The sequence below is a fragment of the Berghia stephanieae genome, chromosome 3 (assembly GCF_034508935.2).
Source record: "Berghia stephanieae isolate SIO BIC M18660-M18661 chromosome 3, UCSD_Bste_1.3, whole genome shotgun sequence".
Taxonomy (NCBI): domain Eukaryota; kingdom Metazoa; phylum Mollusca; class Gastropoda; order Nudibranchia; family Aeolidiidae; genus Berghia; species Berghia stephanieae.
In genome coordinates, this window is record NC_088362.1 from 81,896,360 (window position 1) to 81,923,889 (window position 27,530).

The following is a 27,530-nucleotide window of genomic DNA, read 5'->3' on the forward strand; positions in this document are numbered from 1 at the left end:
TTTGATTAATTTCGATATGTTTTAGGTATATCGTGAATCAGCACGCACTCCACAATCCACAAAGCAGTATACGTTCCTGCTAATTTTACCCCTACATTTCCTTCACCTCTCCCACACTATGACCTCCGACATTCTCGGCGAACGACGGTATCATGTCTGAGCGCTGTCTAGGTAGGACAAAATTTAAGAATCTATGTTCTGACCGACTCGAACTTTGGACCTATGAATAATACATACATAGAATTTGTTGATAAAGATAGTACATAATTGAAATATTGCTTGGCTTATGATAATACTATTATGCAAAATATGTCCTTAGGAAAATCACAGTATGGTATTAGTGTTATTTATTCACTTATTAATCTTATTTAGTAATATATGAATTTACAACTACTTCCATTACCACTACTACTACTAATATTACAACTACTATTACTCACCACTACAACAACAACCACTACTACTACCTACTATTCCCACTACTACTACTACTACTACTACTACTACTACTACTACTACTACTACTACTACTACTACCAGCGGCGTAGCCTGGTCATTTAGGAGCATGGGGCTGGATTTGAGATGTGTTGTCGCATGAATATTATCTTTTAGTTATGGATATGAGAGAGAGAGAGAGAGAGAGAGAGAGAGAGAGAGAGAGAGAGAGAGAGAGAGAGAGAGAGAGAGAGAGAGAGAGATTTGATGCACTCAATTATTTTACCTAAGATTTGTGTATTCTTTGTAACTTGTTCACAATGCCTGGCTAAGGATAAGCGATAGCCACTGTCAATCTGTGCACCTATGTGAACAGTACCAACGGTTTTCAATCTAGTGGTGATATTTAAATGTAAGTTAGACTTCTGATGGTTCAATGCTCTCTGTGGTAAATTTTTCAAACAGGTAAATCCATTTCTTGTCCAACACAATTTTGTATTGCTGTTATCGCCAAACAAAATACAATTAAAACAAAATAAACTCTTCTTTTCTATTCTCACCGTAAGCCAAGGAAAACGACTGTACCAATCTTTATCAAATTAAATGACCGATTCTGTTTCCCGTCTTTAATAGTGAGTACAAAATCGTTTGGTTGAAGGGGACCACAGACTACTAGGAGTCTTGTATTCTCTATGATGGGGACCGAGACTTTTAATCAAAAGTTTATTTTCCCTTTTCAAAGAACTGGTATTGATAGTCAACAGGTAATAGACGTGATTCATCACACTTAATAATAGCAATTAATTAAAATTTAAAAAACAGACACTGCACACATCAGACTAACACTCGAATTATCAGTAAACATACATACAGTCTCACACTCAAGTTAAAAGGGACAAGTGGAATTCAATATCACATGCCTGACACGCCTCGAAGAGGGATGGGTAACAGGTACAACACGATTGCCATTAATGGAATAATTAGGTCATTGTGTGTGGCTGCGAGTAAGAAAGCCACAATGACTCAGTTCAAAGTCAAGATGCCTCTTCATGCCCACAGTCATAGCACACGGCAAACGTGAAATGCATCGCCTGGTTGTACCGTGGGAATATGGCTGGAAGCCTTCTCAACCTTTAAAGCCACACGCTGTACTGATTGGTCAGGGGCACGAGTATGACTCGAGCTGTAGTTAATTCTAAGCGGTGTGATTGGCTCAAGTTTTGAGGCTCTGTAAGGGTTTTTCAACACCAGGTCAACAATGAATTTCATTGTTTGTGAAACAGAAAATTAAAAGTGTGACTTTTTATTGTTAAATTATTACAAATTATCAAGACAATGACGACCTGTGGCTTAGCCTTAATAGCCTTTAAGGCCCTACGCCACTGACTACTACTACTACTACTATTACTTACCACTCCAAAAACTACTGCTAATACTACCACTTTTACTACTAATACTACCACTAAAATCATTACTACTACTACCACTACTAATCCTACCACCATTACTGCTACTACTACTACTACTACTACTACTACTACTACTACTACTACTACTACTACTACTACTACTACTACTACTACTACTACTACTACTACTACTACGACGACGACGACGACGACACCAGGAATGGTAGTTTTTTTTTTACTGCAAATTATGAATCAAAAGCCGACCAGAGGCGGTTGGAAGAGTTGAAACATCTGACTGTTGCGAAACTTCATTCAGAAATGTACTAAGATTTTTATCATAAAGCGCGAAGTTTATGAAAATGGTTTGTGATATTCCTTTTTTATCATTACAAAAAAAAAAAAAAAAATACAAGTGAACAGAGTGTAGACATTCATTTTGTTTAGAGATTCGTTGAATCGATCTAATCTAGGACTGGGAGTAGGAGGCGACTAGTACTAGTGAGTTTACGAAACTTTCTGTGACGAATCATCCAATAATCTAGATATTATTAACAGGAGATTACATGAAACGAAAAGCTCTCAAATTAATCCTTGCCATTATTCACACAGCAAAATAAATAAACAATGAAGAGTAAATAAGTTCACACGTTTGCGTTTATTAATCAGATGTGTCAACAAGCACGAGCTCCCTCTCATATTCGGCAAACATTTTAAGCCCGCAACTGCCGGGAGTCACGTGACACGTGACATCACTCCCCATTGTCAAGCGGCGTGAACTAGCCTAATCCCATTTAGAACTTATAAAACGAAGGAGTGAGAATACGAGCGGTTAAATTGTATAATCTTCAGAATGAAAGATTGAAAAAGCCATTTCATCACAAAAACAATGGAGACTATCGCAAATTTTCAGTTCTCTCACATCGTCGTACATCTCCTTTCACAATGATATTCTTTTGACTCAGACCTGCATTTTTTTTTTAATGTGTGATAAATAAAACTTTTCATATAGTCTGCTAAACGAGGCTTCTCTTCATTTCATCATAGATCAACTTACAAAGGTAAACGTCTTCATCAAATTTTAGAAGATTGGTGCTGACCGGCTGACCAGCCTCCAAATAAGTCCGCCCTAGTCCTAGCCTAAACGCCCAAAAGGCTGTCTTTGCTGACTCAGATATAATTAATTTTAGAAAGTGATAAGCATTGTATTTTAATACAAATGCTGTATGTGGAGAATGGTCAACTTCTGCTATGCTGACTCAGATAGAATGCATTTTTAATTGCAGTAAAAACTGGCTTAACTGTATTCGTCGATTAGTAGTAGTTAGAGGGAGTTTTGAAGTTGAACAACATTTTAAAATTTAACTCACTTGAAACCAATGTCATATGAAAGACCTGGCAACACTGATTACAAAACAGTTTGAATTTTGTTTCTATCTTGATTAGAAATGTAGTTACGGCAGTTCAAAGCCTGAAATTTCAGACTGATTTTGACCCCAAAATTATTACCATTGAAAAGTTGTGACCGAAATCGCGTGCCTTTGCCGTTAATAAAAAATGGTTAAAACAGTCAATATGGAGTTCTTATTAGCAGATTATATACTAAAATGCTCGTCTTATCGAGGACAATTCATATAAAGAGAAAGATACAAATTTCAAAATAACGCATTATTACTACATAATATTACGCAAATGTTACATAATTAAAAAATTGGCTAGATATAAGAAACATAATTTTCTATTTCACTTTTTGATTTATCCCCAATATATCTCTGAAATAATTGCAAATATTTCCCCTCTTTGATTTAATACATAGAATAAAGAAGGGTTTGAGAAAGTATGAAAAGATATAAAAATGTTGCGTATTGACATAATGAGTTTATTTTTATCTCTGGCCATTTCATTGCAATATAAAATGGCAGAATGAAAAAGTTCAAATAAATTGAAACGGATTCACACAAAGGCAGCTTGTCTATTTTGATTTGAAGGAAAGTTCTTTTTTTTTTTTTTTTATTCTGCTAAACCACTTTGGGTTTATTGCTATTACTATAACATCATTTGGACTGACAATTTAGATAATTTTATTTCCCCCCCCCCTTCTCTCTCAATGTGTGGGGTGTCAAGATTTATAACTAATAGAACTTACCACAATTATTAAGACCTTTAGATTGTGAATACAAACGATAACAAAATATCTAAACATATTATAGGAAAGAAACTTGATGGCAAAATGAAATTAAGTTGAAGCAATTGGTATTTTTAAAATATCGATATTATTATTATCGGATTTTACAAGAAAAGAAATAATTGGATAATGTAGAGAGATTTGAGGACAAAAAGAGTTTAAGAAATGGAAATTGTTTCTTATATTGTCTTGTAGGAAGAAAAACTAAGTACAAAATCATGTGGCGAAGTTACCCGATGTGCGGCGATTGTACCCGACAACAGTGGCAGTTAAAAAAAGGACCCTTGTGAATAAAATACAGTATGAATCTACGTTAACACTTCATGAAAATATAATTAATTGGCCAGGTAAACCAATTGTCAGTGTTTGGATTGCCCGATTGGCAAACTAGCTGCTCACGGCAGGCCAGAAGTGAGAAATTGAAAAAATGGCAAAATTACTCAATTTTACCCTAGTCTTTGTCCCCTCACTGAACACAACACTGTATTATTTGTTCAAAATGGCTTGAAGTTGAACATTTTGTGTGACTTAGAATTGAGATTTTGAACGTTTCAACTTTTCCTTCAAGTCTTAAACTTGACAAGATCATGTTTTGTTTTGTTTTTGTTACCCCAATCCAATCCATGAAAATTTCCTCGTCCCCACCTCTCTACGATTATTTGTTCACATCTTGAAATCTATCAGCTTATCTGTCAGATTACTTTAATCAGAATAGTTCTGTCCCTGTTTATTGTATTATTTACAGTCAATAAAAAAAAAAAAATTAATGTAGTTTATTTATATTTTGCGCCCAATCCTCTATCCAATAAATCTACTACTGCAAATATAGAACGAACCCAAACAAAGCATTTGCAGTACTACTGCAAATAACTGAAATAATGATATCTACTATTCGCAGTACTACTACGAATAGAGGAAATCATTATTCGCAGTACTACTGTGAATAGAGGAAATCACTATTTGCAGTACTGCTGCGAATAGAGGTGGCTTTAGGTTAATACTACTTATAATAATAATAATAATAATGATTAATAATAAGTTGAGAGTGAGAGAGATTGAAGAAATGTCATTTTGTGTCATATAAATCACCCAAGAAATGGCTTCCAAATAGCCGACGATAAATAAATATAAATATGATACTAGATTTGATATATTATGGAAGATAACATTTTTATTTTCTTTTATTTTAGTTAATATCAAAAACTTTTAGAATTTAAAAACTTATTTCATAACTACAGTCACAGTCAAATTGATTCATCTGATGAGGTAGTAGTAGTGTATGATGACTAGAATCTGATAATCTGTTAATATTATTAGGTCTGCAAGTCAAGTGAAAAACATCTCTTCATTATTTATTTAGTTCCCTGAAATGAAAATAAGATGGTGATAGCGTTTAGTCTTTTTATACACTTGAAATTTGAAAATTTGTTACCAGTCACTTGTTTGCACTACAAGAATATGATGTTTTTGACATATTCAAGAAGGTTGCATCCATTGAGAACCAGTTAATTGTCAACATTTGAGTGATAAATAGATGAATTTCTTTTTTTCCAGAATGCTATTGGAACTAATTCATTTTGTTCTTTGTTTTTGTTTCCTATTCAGCAATAATACAATACACAATGGGGAAACGAAAGCAGTCAGTCCCCAAGCAAGCTGATGATGCTAAACGGCAACAACTGCAATGGAACATGACAGATTTGACCGGTGGCTCTAGCTCATTTATTGACAATGCAGACCACCCCTTGCAAAGTGAAGAAGCCAATTTAAATGACTCAACTCATTCAGAGAGTCTAGGCACATCGTCAGTAGAAAGTGAGACAAATTCACACACTCCTGTACATGCATTACGTGTGGATGCATTTTATCAAAATTTAGCTTCGTGTCAGTCAAGGTTGACCTTGATTAATGGAGACACAGTGAGAAATAGAAACGACATGCTCTACTTTGGAGATTTTAAAGTAAGACTAGTGTCTCATCCATCAACAACTCCATTACCTGATTGTCTTCCTGAATTTAAGGAATGTTGGCTTTACATATTAAATGTTGAAGATTCACACATGTTGTATTTTGAAATGGAAGACAATGATGAAAATGTGCTTCAAAAAAAGACAAAATCAAGACAATCAAAGTTTGGAGTTTATTGGTTTGCTTCATTAAGTGTCCCTGTCAAAGTTGTATCTGGCCTGAAAACCAAGTCTTTTAAGGTACGTTGTTCACACAGACTCTTCAGTTCTATCTATGATTTGACACTTGTAAAAAGTAATGAACAAAAGTAGTGCAAATAACATCTTTTAAACAAGAGACTTAAAAATCCTTCTTCAGTCAACAGCAGAAATGATTGATTTAATTTTAATTTAACTGACTTTTTTGATGTCTGAAGAAGGGTTTTGAACTCAAGACTTCTATGTTAAGTACATTGTGCTCTTTTTTGAAACTCTTTTTTTTTTTTGTTCTATACAGTTTACAGTTCATAATCTCTAACAGCTTTGTGCACACCCAGTGTAAAAAAAAAGAAAATGTCAGAAATCATTGTATTTCAATTAAGTTGAAAGCTATTTCCAATTATTTCAGAGGTTTTATACTTTACATCACCCCCTCACACATAAACACACAATTCCAGATTTATAGAGTGACAAAATCACTATATGTACTATTTGAGCTATATCCAAAAACACTGCCAAGATTTTTGATTTAATGACTCTCAGATACAAGATGAAGTTTTTATATGCCATCTAGTTCATGATGAAGTAACATTCAGACTAGAGCCACAATTTCCCGCAAGATTTTAGTTGCTGGCAACATGAATACCAACTTCCGTAAGTAACCACCTCATGAATACTTTCGAACAAAAGGTAAAATGAGGCAAATTTTCCTCTGATCTTTTCAGAGCAAGCATTTTGATTATTGGTACCACATGAATCAGCGGATAACTTATTTTCTTGCACAAGAATGAGAGACAGAATAATAATAATAATAATAATAATAATAATAATAATAATAATATATACTTTATTCATCCAAAAAAAATGGAAATTCGTTTACAGACGTGGCATGCATAAAAATGTATAAACACAAAGTTGAGAATCTATGGCGACAATACATATATACCTATATGCAAATGCACAAAAATGTAAAAATATACAACCAACAACCAATACAACACTTTATATTATATTAATTTGATAAATTGAGATAGGCCATACCTCTGGCAATCAATTTTGCAATCAAACATAACTTTTACCATAAATTTTACATCAGTCGACAACAAATACCAGGTCTGTAATATTCAAGCACAACACCAGATAAAAAATATTCAAACAATGACACACCGGATCAGGTTGTTGGCTACCAAAGTAGTCAACAACCAGAGCTGGAGGTCACGAGATAAGAAAGGTCAATCTTTTTTCACCTCGATTTATGTCAGATTGGCGAGGAGCTCAAAATGTTGTACACAGAGTTTTCTTCATGTTTAATGGTGATATTTGATTTCTATTAAATGCGTATTATAGCCAAGAATCTTTTATGGCGTTTTTACTGAATAATTATGAATATGTTAGAATTTTTTACATTATTGTTCCGTTCTAATATAAAAATCAGATCTTGGTCTTTTTACTAAAATAATTCTGGCGGATTGAAAAGTATTCATGATCTGAGATTTATGTCAGATTGATGTTTGATAGTCCATCGAGGAGATCAAAATTTTGTGTGTTTTCTTTATGTTTACAGGTGATATTTGATTTTTATTAAATAAGTATTGTAGCCAAGACTCTTCTATGGTGTTTTTACAAAATAATTACAAATATATTTGAACTTTTTAGATTATTGTTCTGTTCAAATATAAAAATATTAGATTGGTCTATTTACTAAAATAATTCTGGCTGTATTCACATATTCATGAATACATTTGGTCTGGGATGCAAGTTGTCAACACCTGCGATCTGCTGCTTGTATTCGAGTTATCCAGGATTCATTCACTTATTCATCACAGGTCTAATTCAGATATATATATGTGTGATTATTAAAATGAAGGACAATGTTGTTCAAATTTATTTTTATGTTTTTTGTTGTTTTAAAAAAATAAATATTCAGGTTGTGTTTAATGAATACTGTGCAGTAGCACATCAACTGAGCCTCAGCATTTATGGAAATGATGGAGTCATAATGAGTCTGTCTCATCCCAGTGAATGTATTCGCATTAAAGGAACACAACTAGCCGTTCAAAGTCTCATGGAATATTACTATGATGTTTTTTACCCTTTCAGTAAGTGTTTATATTGAACTTCTTCCAGTCCATATTTGTTGTTATTGTTTAAGATGTTTTTGTAATTGTATTCAATATTTTATTTAACCCCAAGATTAATTGCTAAAATTCAATTTTTGCTTGATCTAAAAATGAACATATGTTACATTGATGATGATAATCAATTATATACATTTTAAAGCATGATTATCATCATCGTCATCATCATCATCATTATCTTTATTATAGTTATTATTTTATTTTAATTTTAAACCACTATTTGAATCTTTTTTAAAAATCCTCAGTCAACAATGATGGATCATAGCAGATACTTATAATAACTTATAATAAAATATTGATATCATTTATTTTTTACACTATCTTTCAATGCTTTCATTTTCATTCCTTTTCCAGATTTCGAAGGGCGTAAGGTTGTAAAAGGTCATAATTTTTCACACCTCTATGAGAGTGTCATGCTGATTCAGAAAGAAAACTTATCAAATGATCTGTTGTGGCCAGATGAAGTGGAGGGGATTCACCACAGTTGTCTGAAACCAGTTTTGCGTCCATATCAAAGGGAAAGTGTGGCTTGGATGTTGAGACATGAATGTAAAGGCCAAGAGATTCAGTCAAACAATAAAGGTTAAATGTCAAATGCCTTCAATTTCAGTTCAATTCAATTCAAATATTTCATTAATTATTAATTGTCAGCGTGTTGATACAAATTTATTAAGACACATATAGAAAATAGATAAGATAAATTTCCGTAGTAAAGCTTCTGTTTGATTTTGACTGACGGTTTAAAGAATATATCGTTTATATTAATTCAATATACTTGCATATCACAGGCTTTAAGTGGATTTTAAACTTTGTTATAATAAGCATATTTTTTCCTTCATATGTCAAAATCTCAAGTTCAGATGTAAATATCAATACACAAACACACACACACACACACACAAAAGGAGGATTAGAAGTAATACCTTCCTGCTTAAGTTTTCTTTTATAGTTGTGTTTTATTATTAAGAGTTGTTTAATTTAAGATTGTTTAATTGTTGTTATAATTGTAAAATTTAAAATTTCATACCGACCTTATCCTTAGTGAGACTTAAAGTCAAACTATAAATATATATATGTAAATTATTTTTTGAGGGAGTATAGTTTTGTTCTGCTGATTTCTTATAATGCTGATCATTTAATAATTTAAGCAAAAGAAAAAAAAATTAATTAAATAAAAGTATAGACTCAATATGCACAACTAAATTTTGAAATTTTAGATTTTTTTAATGATCGTGGAGATCTGATCTTTTGCTTATATTTTTTAAATCATGTTTATATAACAGTTTACAAGCCTTGAGATTTTACCAATTTTTCCTTTTTTTTTTTCATTTATTATAACAGCCATTCACCCGCTTTACTCTGAAGTCAAATTGAAAGATGGAAACATTTTGTATTATAACAGATGTGGTGGAAGGTAATTTTAAAAACAAAACTGATAATTTCCTTCTTTTTTTTCAGGCATCTATTGATAATGTTAGTTAAAATTACTATTTTTCTTGTTATTAATCTTTTATAAAGAACGTTTACATGAATTATTTGTTGTTAAATTTATGGGGTATTGGAAATGATAATGAAGAAAATAATTTTTGAAAAACCAAACAAAAAAAAACACAATCAAAACTATCAAACTATTTTTACAGATTTTGTACTTTGTATGACTTAATCCTAAATATTTTTCAGAAGTTATCTATACCCACGGTGACAGGCTCTCAATGTAAAATAAAAATCACATGTCATTTTCAAACAAACAATAAACACAATTTAAAAAATTTTGGATTTAAAAAAAAAGGTTTTTTATTTATATTAACATTATTTACAGGATCATTTTGATACATTCAAGCAATTTTAATTAAATGAATAAAACTTAATATGTATGATAATTGTTAAAAATTCCTATTCTATAAGGAAAATCTGTCTTTGCAATTTGCAATGCTAACATGGCCACGCTATTTGTGTCTCGTAGTTATAAAATGAGCATTTTTAATGAAATCTTTAAAAAAATAAAATTCTTTATTCTTCTTCTCAGTTTTATCAGAGATCGTCCAGAAATGTTGAGATCTTTAAAAGGAGGAATACTGGCAGATGAAATGGGTCTTGGTAAAACAGTGGAAGTCCTCTGTTGTATGTTACTGAACCCCCGTAAGGATGTCCAGTTACCAGATCAACTTCCTGCTTTAGATGACGAGGAGGAAATCGAAGACAGAGATGATTCAAATATGGAGGATCTAAATGAACGTGCAAAACAAATGTCTCAACCTGAAGATACAGATTCCACATCAAATTCTGAAGTCAATAATAAAGGGGAGAACGTGACACAAAGTGATGTAGAAGTTCCTAATAATAAAGATTACAAATCTAAGCAAAATGTCACAACGTTACCAGATGTGATATCCTCTTGTGAGGAAACATCTAAAAACACAGCAATTAGGGACAAAATTATCAGCAGTCAAAACCAAGAGAGTTCTGTTGTTTCTGAAAACAGGGAAAGGCTATCAATTAACTCTGAAAAAAGAATGGATATTACTGTTAATAAAAGTGAAAGTCGGGTAAACAAACATACTAACTCCAAGGAGGAAAGTAAAATCAAGTCAGCAGGATATTCTTGTCAGAATAACTCAAAGAAGAGAAAATCAAAGGGAACAGTTGAATATGTCCCTCGATCAGAGGATGACGATCATTTCAGTATTTTTTCATCCAGACCCGTCCAAAGAAAGCAATTTTTTGAATGCAGTTGTGGTCAGTTAGACAATGAGGAGGAAACGATACGCAAGGGTCTTCACAAAGTCGCATGTCTTAATTGTGGAATGTCTCAGCATGCAGAGTGTATGAACTATGACCTCAAAGATCCCCACAGGGGTTGCTACCTTTGCCCTCATTGTCATGCTGTCTCAGTAAGTAAAGTCATCATTGTCTTCTCCTTCCTTCTCCACCTTTTCCTCCCTCACTTTATTCTCTGTTTCCCCTTCTCCTCCAATTTATTTCTTTTTCACCAGCCTCTTCTTCTCCTCCTCTCCTCTCCCCTCTTCTTCTCTTCTCTTCTTCTTCTCTTCTCTCTTCTTCTTCTTCTTCTTCTTCTTCTTCTTCTTCTTCTTCTTCTTCTTCTTCTTCTTCTTCTTCTTCTTCTTCTTCTTCTTCTTCTTCTTCTTCTTCTTCTTCGTCTTCTTCTTCTCTTCTACTTTATTTCAATTTTCTTTAATATATTATTTCTTGTATATCAACCTGAAATAAATTTAAAGCCTCGAAAATTATATTTAAAAAGGCTTTTTGTTTTTTTGAGGATTTTTTTTTCATATGATTCTTCATTAGTGAATTTTTTGGCAGTATAAGTTCTGATTTCAGTATTTATTTCATCAATGTCTTTCTCTGGATGTCACAGAGTAAAATCAAATCAGGGGCAACTCTCATCATCTCCCCTTCCTCCATTTGTCACCAATGGATTGATGAGATCCGAAAGCACATCAAAGAATGCAGCATCAGGGTATTTGTAAGTAACGTGACAATATTTTTAACTTATGTTTTGTTACTTCAATTAAATTATTTGAAACTTTGTGACTGTGGTGTTTTTCTTTTTAACAAAATTTTGCTGCTTTGTTGTCTTATGGTATAACAGTTGGCTTCAGGTAGGTAAGTACCTGGCTCAAGTCCCGTTGTCGGTGACACAAATTTGAGTCCTTTAAGAAGGCTCTTTACTGGCATTCTCACGCTATACTTAAGTGAAAAATAAGTACCTGTCCAATAACAGCATTTGTTTCTGTTGAAAAATATTTGTCTCATCCGACATTTTATGTGTTGCTGTTGGGTTTGGACCCTTTGTAAAGTACCTTGAGCACATTTAGTGGATACTAAGCTATATTAAAGACCCATTTTTTAATTGTTGTTGCTTTTTTATTTTCATATTTTATGTTGGATTATGTTTTTATTAACGTTATTCTTTGTCGCACATAATGGTGTTCTTAGAGTCTGTTTTCATATTATGTCTGGGAAAGACAGTAAACTAATCAATTTCAGCCTGCAATAAATCTGTGTAAACTTTAGATCAGTTTCTCAAAGGGAGCAGGTGATCAGTCAAGTGTTTTGTTTGAACAGTATAATAAAAGAGTATGCTTGTCTAAGTTTATGTTCTAGCTACGTATAAAGATAGAAAATTCTATTTTGTGTTAATTTTAAAAAACCAAACTATTTTTAACTATCACGTTGTTTAAGGCATATGCAGAGGAAGGATATTGGTCTGTAACTCTTGCTGCTATTTAGGTCTTTTTCAGATTTTAGTAGTGCTATCACTCTTACTTGTCACCAAAGCTTTGGTATTGTGGACGATTCAACACAGTTTATAAGAATTAATAACCACGTCTTTGTTGAGGGACTGAAATGCTTTATCATAAAAGATCTACTTCCTGTTCACTTCCTTGGGCGATCTTTTCCATTTCCCTTTTCAATTCCTTAAGTTTTCCCTTTTCTCTGCGAGTTGGTTCTCCATTTTTGATATGTTGGTTTGCTACATCGTTTGGTGTCACTGCTGCAACTCTGGTTTAATAAAGATTTGAACAAGTGTATATGAAAGGTGCCAGACGAAGCAAGAAAGAAAAATTCAAGAAAAATAAAATCCCAAAAAATCAGTCTCCCTCAACTGGGGATCGAACCTCAGACCTTCTGATTACCGGTCAGACGTGCTGGTTTGTTTGTTATTTTCTGTATTTAGTTTTTTTATAGTTGATCAAGCTTTCTTTCTGCTGTGGGTTATGTTTGTGCTGGTTATAATTTCCTTCCATTTTTCTGAATTCGTTTAGTTTATTCACCTCTGCAAATGCCTTAGGAATATTGGCAAAGGAAAAGGAGGATGTGATTTCTTCAATTTTTAAGCAAATTATGGAGAAATAGGCCTCTTTGAAATCATTATACTTGTAATGTTTCACGGACTGCAAATAGTTTGTTAGATTATATGTATAGATGTGTTTAGTTTATAAAGTATCACGCTTACTGGTTGGGGTTCTGTCCTCCCATAGTGGGCAGGGGGGTTACTTACTGTGTCTTCTATACCTCTATATATCTGCTTTCCAACTTGCTCTCTCTCTTTGTCGTGGAGTGAGATTACTTGGTTTTGTCCTTTCCCTAGTGGTAGTTCTTGGCTGAGAGGGAAACAGTCAAATGTATAGTTTTGAGAGATATTTTTCTCTTTGTGGATAATCTCCCTGTTATATATTGTTATATGTGTTGTTTTTAATGTCTACTGTGTAAGCATTTGAGTGTGTTCCTCTTTTTGGGATTCTGAGCTGGTGTCTGGATTAGACTTTTAGGTGATTTCAAAGTACATTGATGGTATCCTCTTGGAATCTACATCTGCTCTCTATCTCTGTCTTACTTTTTCTTGTGTGCTTTCAAATGTAAATCTAGAATGTTTTTAACTATCCCAGTTCCTCCTTTTTACTGGTGTGATATGACCTGAATGTGTTGCAAGTGCTGTAAAACCCTTAAAAACAAAAAACAAACAATATAGCGCTTGGCCTTCATGAGTTAGTAGCTATGGTTCATAATAAACTTTTTAAACATTAGTATTAGGCCTACTCAAGACTTATGGAATCATTTAAGGAGGTCAGTGAATATTTGTTGTCAACATAAACAACAAAACCTGGCAAAGGATTTAAAGGTAGTTTTGTAGTTGGCCTATATACAAAATATTATTTAAATTGATGTGTTTGGTGTTGGCTCACTTGTAAATCAGTATTGCCTGAGAGATCCAAAGACCTATGTTGCAATTCTTAATTTTTTTAATGTGGCACTTATTTTTTGTTGATTTGCAAACCCGATCGGTCTGCGTTTAGAGGTCTTGAAAAAAATGATGGTGTCTTGAAAATTTTTTCAAGATTGACTGGGGACCCTGTGTATACATAAACCTCTTTTTACTGAAGTGTGTGGGTGAGGAAGGTGGGGGGGGGGGTGGTTGCTGATCAACCTGACATCTTTAATGTTTATCTTTTCATTCAGATTTATAATGGTGTGAGCAAGCACGGTTACATTCAGCCACAGACACTAGCCCACCAAGACATCGTTATCACAACCTATGATGTGCTGAGGAGGGAATTAGACTTTGTGGATCTACCTCACACCAACAGTAAGTTATCTATTTCAAAAAGGGTAATATGGGTCAATTTTTTTCCGATTTGAAATCATAATAATGATTGAGATTAATATTTTTTATACTAGTTATTACTGCACATAATTTTTGGTACTAAAGACAATACTTATAATCGTTTTGTTTGTTTTTCTTTTAAGGCTTTTTTTTTGATTTTGTGACAATTTTAAGGTCATTTGAGTGCCAGTAAAAAGGAAGAAACTGGGATAGTAATTTAAAAATTATAGATTTACAATTAAAAGCACCTGAGAAAGAGTAGGACAAAGAAGAATGGTTCGAATAGGGCACAGAATGAGATTCCAAGAGCAAGCTATCAATGCAAAAGCATCGTTAGATTAAAAACTAAATTATAACAGTACATAACAGAGAAATGATTCACAAGGAAAAAGGTTATCATCTCCCAAAGATGTATCAGTACATTTGACTGTTTCCCTCTCAGACAAGGACTCTGGCCAGGGCAGGGACAAAACCAAGTAATCTCATTCCAAGACAAAGACAGAAAAGCAACTTGGAAAACAGGTCTAGGGGGATAGAATAAACATATTACATACCATAATATGAAAAATTTGCTACAAGTGCTTTATGGGAGGACCAAATACTCCACCCAGATACTGGTAATCATTATGCTATTTACATGGCTCATAAATTCAGTGTATATATTTATCTTCTGTATAAATTTTCTTTATCATCATCACTGCATTCTCAACCCCTTTTTCTACACTGCTATTATAAATGTATAATCATTGCTTGACAATATCCACCTGTTGGTCCTTCTCATTTGATGTAGGTGAATCTGGCAGGCGATTTCGCCATCCAAAACGTTTCTTGGCCACACCCTCCCCTTTAGTAGCTGTTGAATGGTGGCGGGTAAGTATACTTTAGAAATAGAATTATAATAATAAAAATATTGCATCTTACTTGTTGAGCGCTCTACCATATCACAAGGAAGTGCTCAGAGTGCTTTACAGGTATGTCATCACATTCTTTTGGGAAAAACGATATCTTAGATGCTTTTTAAACATGTCGTCTGACAAACAATGTCATGTATATTTTGGAATGTGGTTCCAAAGAGTTTTGATTCTTTAAACTAAAAAGAGTTTCTTCCACATGAGATCCACAAGCTCTTCCTTGAAATGGCAAGCAGTTTTCCATTGGATGACGAGCAAAGAGATTGAGTTAAAACTCCAATGTGCTGTATAGAAGTGAATGATTAATTGATGACCTCAGTATTAAAAGTACTTAAGTCACGTTTTTATTATTTTTAAGCTCAACATTGATAACCTTAAAGTATAAACCTTTAGTTCACTCACCAATTATTTTCATGATAAACATTGAGTCTTATCTCAATACCACAATTTTATTTTTTGTATGCTCCCCATAGCCAGATCCAAACTTCAGTCTCCATCTTATCAAAATTACTTCTGAGACTTAACTACGTTTAGCACAAGGAGGCTCTTTCATTTATGAAATACAGAAAGTATCCCACCTGTAAACTTCAATTTTGTAATCCAGTCTGTCAAAATATTTTATTCATTAAGGATGCTTTTTGAGGGATTACAGTGGTTTATTACCAATATCTTTTTCCTTGACTCATTTAAGACATAAGATTTTGACCTGCCAATTTCACCTTCGTGTTTTAAATTCTAAAGTCTTGTTTAAATTAAGGTAAGGATTAAAAAAAATTTTGAAACGCTGATCATGGAAAAGAAAATAAACCAATAAAAGTCAACATCAACTGTTTGAAACACTACCATAATCGTTTTCGAGAAAGTTAGTTTTATTGTGCAACCATGTGGTATGACACTTGCCTTTGGGGCAGAAGATCCAGGAGTCATGTCCTGCTCTGAGCCACACATAGTTAGATCCTTGGAAAAGGCTCTATACTCACATTCTCTTGCCATAATCAGATGTGCGGCTATGTGGTCTTATAGTATGACACTCGCTTTCAGATCGGTAGGTCCTGGTTTCGAACCTCGCTCGGCGCATAGTTGAGTCCTTGGAAAAGGCTCTTTACTCACATTCTCTAACCGTCTTCTTCAAGTACCAAGTCTGTGCCAGACATCGGTGATCATGGTACGCCATTCATCTCTCTGATCAGATCTCACCGTACTCAGGTGTAAAATGAGTACCTGGCCATCACCAACATTGTCTCTGTCGGAAAAAGATAGTAACATCGCCTAACAGGCGTCATGTCTCGTTCTTCATGTTACGTGTTGCTGTTGGTCAAGGACCCGTTGTAAAGCACTTTGAGCTCGTTTAGTGGATATTGCGCTATATAAAAGCTCAAGTTTAGTTTAAAATGATTACCTGGCCATAAATGTGTTGTCTCCATTGGAAAAAAATCCATAATATTCCCTGATTGGCACCTTATCTCGTCCTACATGTTGCTGTTGACTAGGGAGCCCTTGTAAAGAGCTTTGAGCGTGTTTATTTGATATTGTGCTATATAAAGGCTGAAGTTAGTATTTTTTAATTTTTAAAAAAAAAATAATAATATGAAAAGACGAAGTATTGATTTATTACTTTTTTTTTTTAACTCTAGATTTGCTTGGATGAAGCTCAAATGGTGGAGTGCGTGACTGCAAAGGTAGGTATTCTCAATTATCTTGGATCTTGTCAAATCATGAAACGTTTGTTTGTCGTGACATTGATGCGATGGTCAATAATGTCTTTAAGGTTGACTGATTTTGTGTTTGCTCAGATCACAGATATTTGTGTTAATACAATAAACTATTGTCAGCAATACAATCTTTGCTATGTGCTCAAACTCATAATGAAAAAGCAGTGACCACAATGTAACTTAGCACCTAAAATTGGTATTATTTAGGGGCGAAACTTGTGCTTAAGTTAATTTAATGTTAAAACAGTAATAAATATCAAATTTTTCTTTTACACACTTTAAGAAATTATACTCATCTTTCTCAATAAAACACGTAGAATTCACTTTTTTTCATATTTTTGACAATAAATTCAATTTTAAGCCTTTAAATCATTATCTTAATCTTAAATCTCTCAACGTCAGGTTGTACATTAGGCCTGAACAATTTCCTTCCATTTCATCCAGTCCTTGGCCACGGTCCTGGTCCTCTGTCAGGACTGCCTTCCAACTTCGTCCCTCTCCAGCACTCAAATCATCCTGACATAATACCATTCTGAGGCAAATGGTCACATTTTGTAAATTCAGTCATATTTGATTGGTTTGGAGAAACGAGAAGGGAGGGGTGGGGGGTAGTCTGTGTTATGTTATTGGAATTCAGCAAGACATGATCTTTACTGTCATGCTTAATTATCTTTTAATTTACAGACTGCTGAGATGGCTTTGAGACTTAAATCTGTAAATCGCTGGTGTGTCACCGGAACCCCACTAATGCGTAGTGTTGAAGGTAATTTTCTGACATTCTGAAAAAAAAACAAGATCATTTCTCATTACCCCTTTCATCTTTCTCTCCCTCATTAACAAAATGCTACATCTTTTTTATTTTTCATCCTTTCCCATTTCCCTCCTTATTGTCTTACTCATTCTCATTTTCTTGTTCTTCCTTTCCTGCCCCTCCATCGCTTTCACCTTTCCCTCCTCATTTTCTCCTTCCTCTTCTTTTTTTTTATTTGTCCTTATTCTCCTTGTTATTTGTGGTCCATTGAAATCCCATTTTGATCTTATTTTACGATTAAATTATGATTAGTGTCTAAAAATAGAATGTCTGGAAATAATAATTGCCTTCTTAATACAATTGATGACAACAGTTGGTCAAGATATTTATTTCTGATCCAATTCTTTACTCTCTCTCTCTCACAGACATCTATGGCTTATTGTTGTTTCTGGGAATGGATCCATATCAGGTACAACAATGGTTCAAGCTTCTAGTATGGGATCCATTCTGTCATGGCATTTTGGCTCCAATGCATCACACTCTGGCCCAGGTGCTATGGAGAACTGCAAAGAAGGATGTCATTGACCAGGTTGATTTTCAATTTTAATTCTTTACTTCATTATTCACACATTTTGAAATACTTGTCCAAACATAATAAAAAACAACAACAAAAAAAAACAAAAAACAGACAAAATAAAAACAGAATTGGAAGTTTTTTTGAGGAATGTGGACAATAATAATTTTTGAAAACAAATATTACTATTAAGGTCTCAATTCAAAGATTAGGTTTGAATTTTGCGACTGTATCTTTTTTTTTTCTCTATTATTATTCTCTATTGTTATTTATTTTTTATGCATTACATCAAACAGATTTGGAATTTAGATGTTTATGATTTTATTCATATTCTTTCGACTTTTACAATTATAATCCAAGGCTTAATTTTGAGACTTCTTCGTCTTGATTTACAGATTGATTTGCCCACACAAATGGAGGAAGTGTACTGGTTGACCTTTTCACCTGTTGAAGAACACTTTTACCGTCGTCAGTATGAAGTCTATCAGAGGAATGCTTTGTTGGTAAGAAATAGAAGTACACTCTGTTGTGGACATTGGGAAAGGGAATTAGATTTTAATTAAATTTTTAGGTTATTGAGTTTAAGAATCAGATATTCTCTATTGACCAAGGATTTATATCCGAATTAAGTATATAATGGGTAATTGCAATGGGAGAAATTGCAAATTAGTCAAGTTTACCACCCCGGTGTGCAAAAGAAAAAATAGTATGTGATTTTTTTTTTCATTATACACCATATGACGAACTCTTTGGAACATTCAAAATTTGTATGTTATATGATTGTAAAATATACAAAGGATGAAAAAGGGGGAAAATGTAACTTAAGAAATAGTTAAATATGAGAGCTGTAAAATGTGAGTTCATTATACAATAATAATAATATGATCTCTCTCTCTCTCTCTCTCTCTCTCTCTCTCTCTCTCTCTCTCTCTCTCTCTCTCTCTCTCTCTCTCTCTCTCTCTCTCTCTCTCTCTCTGGTGGTGGTGGGTGGTGTGGTTATTATTGTTACTATTGTTTACCATATATTTCAAGTGTTTTTTAAAGAGTAATCAAAATGACGAGAATAATGATTGATGGACTGTTGAAGATTTAATGCTTTTTTTTTTTAACAGAGTAGAAACAGAACCTCGCGGGGCCAGGATCCTTGCACAAAACTGCACGCCTTAGACCGAAAGACAATGAATGAGGTACCTATCCATTGATCGTTAATTATAGGAAAAGTGATAAGACAATGAATGAGGTACCGATCCATTGATCGTTAATTATAGGAAAAGTAATAAGACAATGAATGAGGTACCGATCCATTGATCGTTAATTATAGGAAAAGTAATAAGACAATGAATGAGGTACCGATCCTTTAATTGTTAATTATAGGAAAAGTGATATTTTTTTTATTTTCTTAAGACACCAACATTCCAGAGAGATATTTTTTAGAGGAAAAACAGTTTCAAGGTAGACAAAACAAGCTGTTTTATATGTTTGTCAAAATTCATTCACCTCTTTTCTGTATACATAGGCAATTAGTGTTTGAACCAGCTTTTTGTTTGGACAGCGGGGCCCACCCACAATTAAAAGGGTTAATTGATGACTTTATATGAGCTTAATTTACTTATAACTAAGTCTTGATCTACCATAACCCAAGTCCTGTTACATGTTTGCCTTAATCCTGATTATTATAGATACACAAAAATTCTTCTTTACTTACTCGCAATTCTCGTTTTCACAGCTTCTCAGTCCATTGTTTCGTCTGAGACAAGCTTGCTGTCATCCTCAAATTGTGAGAGGGGCATTTCTGCCCATTAACAAAACGTGAGTGTTACAAAGTGTTATTTGTTTTTATTCATTTTCTATTTCATTGAAAGAAGATTTATGATATAAAGTGTTTAGTGTTGTTTCGTGGATTGCATCTCATTGGGATAGTCTTAAAATAATAACAAAACATTGGGTTGTTTTCCATCTAAAATGTAATTTTATTTTTGAGCTATTTTGCTTCATTTTTTTTTTATTTGGTCATTTATTTTTCTTTTAAAAGAAGGCGTCAGAATTTTACAAGCACTTTGAAACTCAACAAATATATAATATGAATTATTCAGGATGATGAATATGGATGAAGTGCTTGATCACATGACCAAAAAGGTCAAGACAGAGTGTGAAGAGGCACACAGACAAATCGTGGCCTCCCTCAATGGCATGGCAGGACTTGCTATCATCAGAGGAAAGGTAAGATATGCATCCTTATAGTTATAGTCATTCAGCGGACATATTCTTAGAGAAACAGATAAATATTTTCTATTATAAGGTAGCAAATGAAATAGATTTGTTCAGCAAATTTTATACCATGAGCACGGAATAGATGGAATTAATGGAAGCTTCAAGTCAAGGGGAAATCAAGCAATTTTATATTTTCAAAAAGAAATGAAAACCATTTTCATGTATAATTAAAATTATGTGTCTATCAAGAAAATGAATGTTGTGGTTTAAAAGTGTAACCGTGTTCGTACTGAAATAATGTAAGCAGCACTGTACAAATTTATATCATTTTATAATAATAATAATAATGATACTAATAATGAGTTATTTATATAGCACTCAACTTCCACATAAGTGCTCAGTGTTCATTGGCATGAAATAATCATAATATCATAATAAAAGTCTTAATTATGATATTTTTTTGTATAGAACACAGACACATGCCAGAGAATCCAAGTCATTATTATCAAGTAGATATTTAACCCTCTGCAAGATTATTGTAGGGCAACTTGTTCTATACACCAGTGCAAACCTTACTAATGGTGTGTGACTGCCCTTTTTTTTAATCACCTGGTCCTCCAAGTTGGGGGTTGTTGAAGGGCTAACATCCCTGTTACAGAAACACAAGACAGACAAAATCAAATCCTTTTTTTAGCTTGAGGGACCGAAGACATTCTGCAATGACAGAATTTATGAAGGACAACAAAGCTGTTGACCCAGATGACATCTTCGCCAAACAAGCAGCTTTGAAAATTGCGTCGTGGAATGTTCGCACCATGTATGCAGATGATCAAGGGGAAGGCAAAAGGGAACATGGAGAAGAGTTAAAGAAGCTGATAAGTTATTGAAAGAGATAAAAAAGTTAGCTCAAAATAGAGAGGGGTGGAAACTCTTTGTCTGTGGCCTATAGGCTTACCCAGGGTGAAAGAAGGCAATGATGAAACCTTACTACATTGTCTTAAGAAAACAAGCACTTATCCAAAATTGGAGGTCCTGATAGCCTCAGTTGGTAGAGCACCCACTTCATATGCAAAGGAACTGGGATTAATCCCGGGTGAAATCGAGATTTTTTTTTTTTTACCCTCCTGTCCACCCATCAGTGATTGAGCAGCTAGGTTTGTTACATCTGGTGGAATGTGCTTTGCAGTAGACTAGCCAAAGGGTACCAAGCAATTGCTACTGTCTGTTTAAAGCTATAGAAAGCGGGATAAACTCCTGCTCCATGGGCTCTGAAGAACTGATTTTGTCCTACATTATTTTCCAATATTTTTTACCCTTATTTTTTCTTCTTTGTCAGCTCTTAGTCGCTGTAGAAAAATATAGAGAGGTCCTTAGGTCAGTAGAAGAGCACAAAGACCAGTTTCGTACTGATGACCTACAACAGCTTCATGCAATGGACAATCTGGCATATGTTTTAGATCAGAAACCAGAGGGCCTTGCACCCACTCTCAGGGATGGCAGTCTCCGAGAACAAGTAAGAAAATCAATTACTTGTAAGCTGCATATGGCTGTATTTCTAACTTTTTTTTTCATTTCTTTTGTATACATGTGTAGAAACAATGCTTGCGTGTATGTTTGTGTATGTCTGTGTCTGTATTTGTAAATGTGTTGATGTTCATACCATGAACCAAACTGTTTGAGCATTGTTTACCTCACATGAATTGCCTTTTATTTGGACAATAAAGATTTTATTTATTTTATTGTTTTTTCCTTCCCCTAAAGTCCCTAAATTTTCCCTAAATCATCTTAAATTTGTTGTTTAATTACTTCCAGAGATGACCCCATCAGTTTGTTGCCAGGAACTCAATGTTTTGGTCTTTTTGGGAATGAACATTAAATGGAAAAGAACCCTTCATGAGTGTGTGTGTGTGAATGCATTTTTGTGTGTTGTGTGTATATATGATTTGTTTTTAATACATGTATTCTCATAATTAAAAGGCTTGATGCCAAGTAGAGAAAGAAATATGAGATAAGGTTTTTATCGAAAAGAGGGAGGAGACAGAGAGACCGGGGATGTGAACAGTACTGGGGAATGAAGTCCAGAATGTGGAATGTAGACATAAGTGGGAAGTGAACCAGGGATGTTATAAAAAGTGGAGACAAAACCCAGGACTTTGAGATATGAACACCAGTGGGGAGTAAACATGGTGCTATGGGATGGAAATGCTAGATAAAGTGCACAATAATATTTTACTAATAAAGAAAAAAAAGTGCCTTTGCATGGCTTTGTCATCAGTTGTAGTTTACACACTTCACAAAGGAAAACAGATCCAACAATCTAATGTCAACAGGAATAAATCATTTTATCCAAGTGAGCAAATTGGAAGTTAATAATCTTGCCCAATGAAAAAAAAAAATCCAGTGCCTGAATAGGAGCTCGAACCTGGGACTGCCTGGGCCACATTACAATGCTTCAGCTACTCTGCCACCTGACCTCCCTCATTAACTTATCTGTTTGAATGGTAAATAGCGCCTAGAAGAACATAACTTTCTCATCACTGATAGAAATATATCTATTGCTTTGGAATGTATTGCTATGTTAGAAGAAGTGTATGGATTTGCTATAACAAATGTTTTGATTCTATCTATTCCAGTGTGAGGAGCTGAAAATAAAATACATGGCAAAAGCTTTGTCGAAAGTGACCACCAGTGAGGAAGCCTTGAAGGTTGTGACCATCTCCAGGGATGAATTGGTACATCAGGTGAGGATATCGGTTTCCAAACCATGGAATTTCAATTCCTCTTGAAACCCTCAAGTCACCTGTTTTTGTTCTTTTAGAAAACATTTAAATTTGAAAACTGAATTGGTTAAGAGTTATTTCAGATTTGACTTATTTTTCTATTTTAAAATGATTTGAAATTTCATTTAAGATATTGTTTTGTAAAAATCTTACATACTTGTATTTGATCCGTCAAATAGATTTAAAGCATAAGTAAGTGTAAGCACATTTATATATAACTGATTTATTTTAAGCTCCTTAAATTTTGGATAAGTATGTTATACAAAACAGCTTGCTATTTAGTTAATGCTATTTTAAATACTATTGTGTTTTTAACTCTCTTTATTGTGTGATATGGTCAAAAGTCAATATTCTTAAGTCTTTAACTGGTTTGAGTATGTCAAAAGTCAATATTCTTAAGTCTTTAACTGGTTTGAATATAAGATAAGCACCTGATCATAGCTTCAAAAGAACTCTTTGCAAAACTTTCCTTTTCAATGAAAATACAGAAAATACAATCCACAAAAGATTACATTTGCACGAGTTCAGTCTGATGATGACATGCCCATCTGGCAATTAGAAGGTTTGAGGTCTGATTCTCAATCGAGAGAAAAGGCTGATTTGGAGGGGATAATTCTTTCTTTCAGTATGTTTCCTTTGTCTGGTGTTGTGCTTGAATTTATTTTTTAAACCCCATTACCTGCTTCTTGATTTTTCAATTTCATGTATAAATTTTTGCTGGTAATGTTTCTCCCATGTAGCTGGCCGAGTTGGATGGAGACTGGTGGGCAGATATCGTGGATGTAACGGTACAGAGGGGGATAGACGAAGATTTGATAGACAAGGTCAAAGATGATTTGATGAAAACCTCCACTGTCAAAGGATCCATTGTTGATGTGTAAGTGACATACTGATTTAAAAAAAAAAAAAATTTTGGTTTTATTTAAATCAGACCAAAGATATTTCTCATTACCAATTCAGGTAACATCTTTTGTACAGCTTTATGGTTTTGTGGTGTGATACTCAACTCCTGATCTGTGATCCCTGTTTTGAGATACATTGTCTGCAAAGTTTAGTCTTTGGAAAAGGCTCTTTCCTCACATTCTCACCCTGCTCTTTGGTGTAAAGTGTGCCTGGCAGATAAAAGTGTTGGCTTTAGTTTTTAAAATTGCAATATTGCCTCACAGGCGTCATGTATACTCCTTCATTTTAAGTGTGCTGTTGGCTTAGGACATTTTGTAAAGTGCGTTGAGTACATTAAGTGGATAATCCTTAATGTTCTAATTGCAGCTTATCATTTTATAGCTCCTTGTTGTTTAATCATAGATTGAGCACTCTAGCTCTATACTTTGATAAATGCTGAGAGCCATTTAGAAAATGAATCTCTATATATTGTCGAATGTTGAGAATCAATTAGAGAAACACCACCCACAACCTGATTACAGTCAATAAAGATCTGTTGCATTTGGAGGATGTGTGAGAACCATAGAAGCTGTGGAAGCATTGCTTACAGTTGACTGATAAGTTTAAGGCCTGTAAGTCAGATTTGTTAGTCAAGTAAACATTCTAAACAGATTTAAGGGGTTTTGGAGGTTTTATTTACTTTTGATTTAATTCTGTTTTTAAACATTTTCATTTCATTTTTTTTCCTTCTCTAGATTCAACCAAGCCAATGGGCTAATGTACGTCATTGATACGCATCTACAAGCAATGGCTAAAGCCAGAGACACTTTGAATTCAAAACTAACTGAATTGGCAGCAAACGAGTCGTCCGATTTGGTTCAAGAGGCAGCCCTCTGTTGTATGAGACCTGTCAAAGACATTCTCAATATGTAGGTTTTTCAATGTGGTCTGAAATATTTTGTTTTGATAGAGAAAGCACTCAAATATGTCAGCACTCACAGGTTTTCTCCCCTGTGAGTCCTAAAAATCTCAAACTGAAAATGCAACTATTATTCCTGTCAGATAAACAGTTCATTGTTTACTCATATTTTTGGAGTATAATGTCGCATCTTTACTCTTTATAAATTTTAATGCCATATTCCTTTTCTTTATTCTTTCTGTAGATGTCCATTCTGCAAAGTGGATGAACTTTTCAATGAGTATGAGTCGAAATTGTTCTTGTATGTAGAAAGGTAATGAAATGTTCCTTAGTATCTAGTGATACATCTAAATTATTCATGTATGTAGAAAGCTAATGGTATGTCAATAGATATCCATTGACATTTCTGAAATGTTCATGTATGTAGAAAGCTAATGGTATGTTAATAGGTATCCATTGACACATCTAAATTAAATAAATTGTTCATGTCTGTCGAAAGCTAATGAAATATCAGTAATTATTCAGTAAGATGTCTGCAGTGTCAAGTAAATGTATAATGACTGCACTGTTTTTCACTTATGGTTTCTCAATATGTAATTTATCAATTTGAATGAATATTACTGTCAAATCTACGTAATAAGTAAAGTAAAACTTCAAGGGAACAAATGCAATATAATTATCATCAAAATATTGAGTGCAGATGGAGATATACTTCTATACTATGTTAAGACCAAAAAAAACAAAACTTATCTGGGACAAATTATGGTTTCGCCCTGTATGAGGTTCTGAGCCTAAGATTTTCTCTTCTAGAATTTAAAAGTTTGATGCCATACCTTTTACAATATAATATTTCCCAGAGGGTTGACAGTAGCTGGGGATGAGTCGTCAATGTCCTATCAGGTCAGCACCAAACGCCAAGGCACCTGGGCTGACAGTGAGGTGGAAAAAGTACTGAAGGCCATCCTAACCTTTTACAGACTTAATTTCAGTGAGTAGAACAGTTTGCATCAGCAATATTATTTATCTGTTATACAAAATGCTAAGGTTGATTGTTTTCTTGTTTGTTTGTTTGTTTTTTTTTAGTCATTAAAAAAAGTCCAACAATTTTCTGTTAGAGGAGAAGGAGGGGTTTGAGTGTATATCATACCCCCCACCCCAAATTAAAACTTTAAAAATAATGAATTTTCTTAAGATAGTATCATTATTGGCAGTAATTCAGCGGTGTGTCGATTAATGAGTTGTTATTTTAAAATCTGATTCAGGCTTTACCTCATGTTTTTCTTCAAAAGGTAGAAAAGGATTTAAAAAAGAATCAATGAAGGAAATCTACCCTTGCTAAACTCTGATGTTATTTTAGTGATGACTTAGTATCAGAGACTAAGCTTGAAATTTCCCTTTGAAAAAAAACTCGATTATCATAATATATGAAGATAATGAAATTGACTTTCTCTGCAAAAATTTGATCTTTGTTTTTTTTTTCTGTACTTCAGATACTGACAATGACACTTTGGAAGCTGCAAATCTACAAATCAAATATCTGGATGTATTGAAAAAGGAATTTAGAGTAAGGTTGCTTTTATTTTAAGCATTAATTATTATAACCTGACATTTTCCTTTATCAATTAATTTTCTGCTTTTTTTTTTTTTTGTTTTTTTTTTTTTTGGGGGGTTTTTTTTATCATCATCATGGCATATCCCTCCTGGACGTGGCCTCTGCAACTCCCAACCGAAACAAGATTCTGTCATGCGCCATCCTTCCACATTCAGTCGCTGGCTTATGTCATCCATTCGCTGATGTCTTGTGACCATCTTCTTGGTCTCCCTTTCCCTCTTTTACCCTCCTTAATATCCTCAAGGGTGTCATGTCTTTTGATATGTCAAAAAATAAAAGCAAGTTTTAGTTTCTGTATCATCTTGATGAGATATGGTGTTAGTTTCCTTTGCTGTCCAGGGAATGCAGATAATTTTCCGGCAGCATTTCATTTCAAATGCATTGATTATATTCTCATCGGTTTTTTTGTGATTGTCTATGATTCCCATCCATATAATGCTGACGGAAAATGCATGTTCTTCATATTTTCATTTTCAGTTGGATGCTTTCACTTTGCCATAATTTCATCATTTTTGTCAATTTTGTTTGGTGCTATCCTCCTTTGGATATCAGGGGTTGATTTTTCATTTGACTCTATTCTTGCCCCAAGATATACAAAAGTGTTGACTTTCTCCAGTTTTTCTCCATTAACCACAGTCTGAACTTTAAGACTTTTATCAGTATCCATTACTTTGGTCTTTTTAGCATTTAGGAGTAGGTCTTTGTCCTCACTATGTTGTTTT

At 33.7% G+C, this 27,530-nt stretch overlaps 1 protein-coding gene across 2 annotated transcripts in view; it reads left to right on the forward strand.

The window, feature by feature from the left end:
- Nucleotides 1–2,691: 2,691 nt before the first annotated feature.
- The window catches only part of LOC144968607 (E3 ubiquitin-protein ligase SHPRH-like), a 33,976-nt gene continuing 9,137 nt past the window's right edge, over nt 2,692–27,530 (forward strand). Inside the window, exons 1-23 of one of the 2 annotated variants that reach the window (XM_078907110.1) lie at nt 2,692–2,902; nt 5,632–6,233; nt 8,119–8,290; nt 8,684–8,911; nt 9,671–9,743; nt 10,356–11,220; nt 11,706–11,813; nt 14,312–14,438; nt 15,247–15,326; nt 17,002–17,046; nt 17,764–17,842; nt 18,256–18,419; nt 18,800–18,907; nt 19,517–19,591; nt 20,131–20,213; nt 20,498–20,624; nt 21,952–22,128; nt 23,249–23,356; nt 24,136–24,272; nt 25,033–25,206; nt 25,441–25,509; nt 26,054–26,184; nt 26,687–26,760. In XM_078907110.1, the coding sequence (XP_078763236.1) occupies nt 5,649–6,233; nt 8,119–8,290; nt 8,684–8,911; nt 9,671–9,743; nt 10,356–11,220; nt 11,706–11,813; nt 14,312–14,438; nt 15,247–15,326; nt 17,002–17,046; nt 17,764–17,842; nt 18,256–18,419; nt 18,800–18,907; nt 19,517–19,591; nt 20,131–20,213; nt 20,498–20,624; nt 21,952–22,128; nt 23,249–23,356; nt 24,136–24,272; nt 25,033–25,206; nt 25,441–25,509; nt 26,054–26,184; nt 26,687–26,760 (3,789 nt within the window). In that variant the 5' untranslated portion in view covers nt 2,692–2,902; nt 5,632–5,648. Of the gene's footprint in view, nt 2,903–5,631; nt 6,234–7,452; nt 7,505–8,118; nt 8,291–8,683; nt 8,912–9,670; nt 9,744–10,355; nt 11,221–11,705; nt 11,814–14,311; nt 14,439–15,246; nt 15,327–17,001; nt 17,047–17,763; nt 17,843–18,255; nt 18,420–18,799; nt 18,908–19,516; nt 19,592–20,130; nt 20,214–20,497; nt 20,625–21,951; nt 22,129–23,248; nt 23,357–24,135; nt 24,273–25,032; nt 25,207–25,440; nt 25,510–26,053; nt 26,185–26,686; nt 26,761–27,530 lie in introns of those variants that run through there. The other variant, XM_078907111.1, reaches the window with a different exon arrangement.